The following is a 4,996-nucleotide window of genomic DNA, read 5'->3' on the forward strand; positions in this document are numbered from 1 at the left end:
GTGTTGTGGTGTAAGGAAATGGTCCAGTTTCATTCTTCTGCATGTAGCTGTCCAACTTTCCCAACATCATTTGTTGAAGAGACCGTCTTTTTGCCATTGGACATTCTTTCCTGCTTTGTCAAAGATAAGTTGACCATAGAGTGGAGGGTCCATTTCTGGGCTCTCAATTCTGTTCCATTGATCTATGTGTCTGTTTTTGTGCCAGTACCATACTGTCTTGATGATGACAGCTTTGTAATAGAGCTGGAAGTCCGGAATTGTGATGCCGCCAGCTTTGCTTTTCTTTTTCAAGATTCCTCTGGCTATTCGGGGTCATTTCTGGTTCCATACAAATTTTAGGATTATTTGTTCCATTTCTTTGAAAAAGGTGGATGGTATTTTGATGGGGATTGCATTGAATGTGTAGATTGCTCTAGGTAGCATTGACATCTTCACAATGTTGGTTCTTCCAATCCATGAGCATGGAGCGTTTTTCCATTTCTTTGTGTCTTCTTCAATTTCTTTCCTGAGTATTTTATAGTTTTCTGAGTACAGATCCTTTGCCTCTTTGGTTAAATTTATTCCTGGGTATCTTAGGTTTTGGGTGCAATTGTAAATGGGATCGACTCCTTGATTTGTCTCTCTTCTGTCTTGTTGTTGGTGTATAGGAATGCCACTGATTTCTCTGCATTGATTTTCTATCCTGCTACTTGACTGAATTCCTGTATGAGTTCTAGCAGTTTTGGGGTGGAGTCTTTTGGGTTTTCCACATACAGTATCATATCATCTGCAAGTGAGAATTTGACTTCCTCTTTGGCGATTTGGATGCCTTTGATTTCTTTTTGTTGTCTGATTGCTGTGGCTAGGACTTCTAATACTATGTTGAATAGCAGTGGTGAGAGTGGACATCTCTGCCACATTCCTGACCTTAGGGGAAAAGCTCTCAGCTTTTCCCCATTGAGAATGATATTCGCTGTAGGTTTTTCATAGATGGCTTTTATGATATTGAGGTATGTACCCTCTATCCCTATACTCTGAAGAGTTTTAGACATTATCTTTTTTGATCCTTATAAGTGTCAGGATCATAGTGGACACACAGTAAGAAGTTGTTGAATGGATAAGGTAGGTACTGTTATTCCCACTTCTCAGATGAGGAAGCTGAGGCCCAGAGAAGTGAAGTGACTTCCTCAGGGCTTGGCTGCTTGTGACAGTAGAAGCTGTTGGGTTCAAGACAGGCAGGAGGTGGGAAGGATCATGAAGGGCAGTGTTTTCTGCTGGGGAGAGGGTTTTTCCTCCTCCTGAGAAGACCGATGACTTGGGGGGCTGGTTTCCACCATAGGTAGTGAAGATTGCTTCCTCTCAGCTTCTCCTCCTTGGTGGAAATTCTGCAGTTTAATCAGATTCTATTTTGTCTTTTTCAGTTCCCCCTGCATTTTCTAGTGACTGGGATTGTCAGTAAACCCATCATCTTCTTGTTGATGTGCGTCAGCAAAACAAAGATTAGCTGCTTCAGAAAAGTGAACACTTGGGAGTCATAATTATGAGACTCGCTTTTAGTTTTGGGTCCATTTGAATGCGTTTGAGCCACATGCACGCCAGACAGCATGCTTGAAAACCTTTCTAGTTGTGGTGCTGGTTATTTTGGTCATAGGAGGAAATGTGGAACAGTCACTCCGCCTTCACAGGGCAGATAAAACCACCTCTACTCACCTGCTGCCCTTTATCTACATGGACACTTATAGATAGATAAGTAGAATTCCTGGGAACTGCTCAGGAATGTTGTAGCTTCAACGAGGAAAGCATTTTGGTTCTAGGAAAAGGGAAAAGAATTGAGTTGATTCGGGGGAAGATCATTGCCTTAGTTTGGGTTTTCCTGGAAGCAGACTCTGAGACACAGGTTAGAAAGCAAGTGCCCTATTTGGGATGGGATTCCAGGAAACACTGGCAGTAAACAGTGGGCAGTGAGACAGGAGGGAAGAAAGCCTATACAGGGTGCGTTCTCAAGCACATTACTGCCACGGTCAAATGAAGATTAATTCCACTGGCAGCTCTGAGAGCCAGAGCAGAAACACACTTCAGCGTTACCTTCTCAAAGGATGAGGGAGCTGGGGTGTTCACAGACTAAATCCCATCAGTCCGTAGTTGTGGTCTGACATTTTTAGGTAGCTTTGCTGGAAGACTACACAGATAGAAGTTGGTTGGCGTGCCGTGAGAGGGTACAGCTCAAGGAGATGTGGCGGGCCACCTACAGAGTCTGCTACAAGCTCTGGCTCTGAGATCAGACTGCCCAAGATCTGACCTCAGGTTCTTTTTCCTATTTGCTGTGTGACCTTGGGCAAGTTACTCAACCTCTCTAGTCTTTATCTGTTAGATAAGAAATATTCATTTGCTAGGAGATGGTGAAGATGAAAAGAGATAAGGCATGCAGGACACTTACAGGGCACCTGGCATAAGACAAACACTCAATAGATCTTAGCTATTATTATTATTGATTACTGTATTTGTTCAATTAAAATTGAATGGGGAACATTCAGATAGAAGATGTTACTGGGTAAAAGGGTCAAGGAACAGTGACTCAAGGTGGTTTCCAAGAGCTATGTGATATAGAATAAAATAATGAGTAAATAAAGCCCTCGGGGCCGGTCCTTACAGAAAGTGGGTTTTGAGAATGGTAGACAGGAAGTAGCCATGGAAGAAAGAGTGGTGTAGGCAGGTCACATTCAGCTCAAATATACTTTTTCCTGCCTAAAATGTGGAGATCTATGCACCCCCTTCCACTGATAGGGATGAAGAACCCCACCTCCGAAATCTTTTGTGTTGCATGGAGCCACAGTGGTAATTAGAGACAGAATTATTTGCAGTAGCAATTGGAACACCGAAGTCATTTTACTCCAGAACTTCAAAGATATGAAATTGAACTCCAAAGACATCAATTTGTCAGCAGTAGATGGCATTGCATATAGAGGGTGGCTTGGGGCCAGTGTGAACTTGTAGACTCTTGAGCTACCTTTCAGATCTTAGCTTGCTTGTAGGAAGATCTTCTATACAGTTGATGATGCCCATTTAGCTTGAATCCAAAGCTTCTGTACCCATGGGATGAACTTGTAGGTGTAGCAAACTGATCAGTGTACTAGGGTGTGATGTCCAAGATGATGGAAAACAGCTGGGAAGCAGGTCATTACCATGAAAACAATGGGGCACACTTATTGAAAGCTTTCTAGGTGCCAAACCCCATGCAAAATGCTTCACAGAATTTTCTCTTCTCTCCATAGTCAAAGTGGGGCGGGGGGTGGTGTCTCTACTATGACAGCCTGCACAACTTCCTTCCATAGGGCATATTAAAATGACCCCTCTCTCTTTGGGGTCTGCTGCGGAAACAAGATGACGAAGGGGACATTATCGTTTGGAAAGCGTCGCAATAAGATGCACACGTTGTGCTGCCACTGTGGCTCGAAGGCCTACCATCTTCAGAAGTCCACCTGTGGCAAATGCGGCTATCCTGCCAAGCGCAAGAGAAAGTATAACTGGAGTGCCAAGGCTAAAAGACGAAACACCACTGGGACCGGTCGAATGAGGCACCTGAAAATTGTAAACCGCAGATTCAGGCATGGATTCCGTGAAGGAACAACACCTAAGCCCAAGAGGGCAGCTGTTGCAGCATCCAGTTCATCTTAAGGATTTCAATGATTAGTCACACAATAAATGTTCTGGTTTTAAAAAATAAAAATAAAAAAATAAAATGACCCCTCTTTGCACCCAGTGGCTTTCTTAAGGGCCTTTTCTCCAGCTGGCCTTTCATCACAGACCCCCAGGAGCATTCAGAGGTGCTGGGCTGGAGATGGAGGAGGCATTCTCTTCACCCAGCTTTGGGTCCTGCTCTCTTTCCCAAAGAGTCAACGTGCTGTACTGGGGGAAAACCACTAGCTCATTGTCAAGGGCAAAACTGAGGCAGGGGGAGGGCCATTTTGTCTCCGGGTTCAGCAACCCTCCTAGTGGTTAGCAAGACAGCAGCATAATGGCCAGCCAGTGTGAAACTGTGCAAATTGCCTCATAAATAACTCGTAATGCACAGGCAAGAAGGAGAGACCATAGCTTATGGATAAATGACTCCCTGCCATTTCAGGGTATTAAACCAGGACTAATCCGGACCTCTCCATGGGGATTCATTAACTGCTATGGGTTTCCTGCATGAAGACCTGCTGCGATGTGGGCATCTCACTTGGTGCTTCTCTCGGCATTGCAGTGGGGGCAACAGACTTCTGAGCAGGGCCATTAGGAGGGGAGAGTAAGTACCTTTAACAAACAAGCTTTGGGGGAGCCCTGCGGGAGCAGTATGTTTTCTCTGGAGAACTCACTTTCTGAGGAAGTCTCTTTGTGGGGTAGAGGAAAACATAATAATAACAGCTAACATTTATTGGGTGCTTACTCTGTGCCAGACACTGTACCAAGTCTTCTCTTGCATTAGCTCATGTAATTCCCATAAAAATCCTATTAAGTAGATACTATTATTTGTCTATTTTTATAGAGGAAGGAGCTAAGGCTCTCAGAAGCTTAGTTACTTGCTTTAGGTAATGTAGCCAGTATCTGGTGAGTGTGTTAGTTAGCTTTTGTTATGTTGTGGTAACAAATGAGCCTAAACTCTCAGTGGTTTCAAATAATAGGATTTTTTCACTCCTATCTTAATGCCACTCATGGATCACATGCCCTACTCTGTCTTTATCCCAGCATTCGGGCGGAAGAGGAGCTCCTATTTGGGACATGCTATTATTGCGGTGGAAGAAAAGCAGAAGAAAACTGGTAGAGCCAGCCAGGGCTGTTAAGGCTTCCACTCAGAATTGGCACATATCACTTCGCACATTTCATTGGCTAAAGAAGGTCACATGGCCAAGCCTTCTTTCAGTGGGCAAGGACGTTTGCTCCTCCCATAGGGAGGTACTGCTTAATGAGGCGGGGGGAGATGTTTAATTCTTTTACAGGAAGGCAGAGAATATAATCTACACAGGTGGTTGAACTCAGA

At 44.1% G+C, this 4,996-nt stretch overlaps 1 protein-coding gene across 1 annotated transcript; it reads left to right on the plus strand.

Moving 5' to 3' along the window:
- Positions 1 to 3,360: 3,360 nt before the first annotated feature.
- Positions 3,361 to 3,671, plus strand: LOC114223214 (large ribosomal subunit protein eL37-like). The gene has a single exon (XM_088026271.1). It carries the CDS (start codon positions 3,361 to 3,363, stop codon positions 3,652 to 3,654), a length of 294 nt encoding a protein of 97 aa, XP_087882397.1. The 3' UTR covers positions 3,655 to 3,671.
- Positions 3,672 to 4,996: the final 1,325 nt, after the last annotated feature.

The sequence above is a fragment of the Eumetopias jubatus genome, unplaced genomic scaffold, assembly GCF_037043125.1.
Source record: "Eumetopias jubatus isolate StellerSeaLion01/CBP00866 unplaced genomic scaffold, mEumJub1_p1.0 scaffold_9, whole genome shotgun sequence".
NCBI lineage: Eukaryota > Metazoa > Chordata > Mammalia > Carnivora > Otariidae > Eumetopias > Eumetopias jubatus.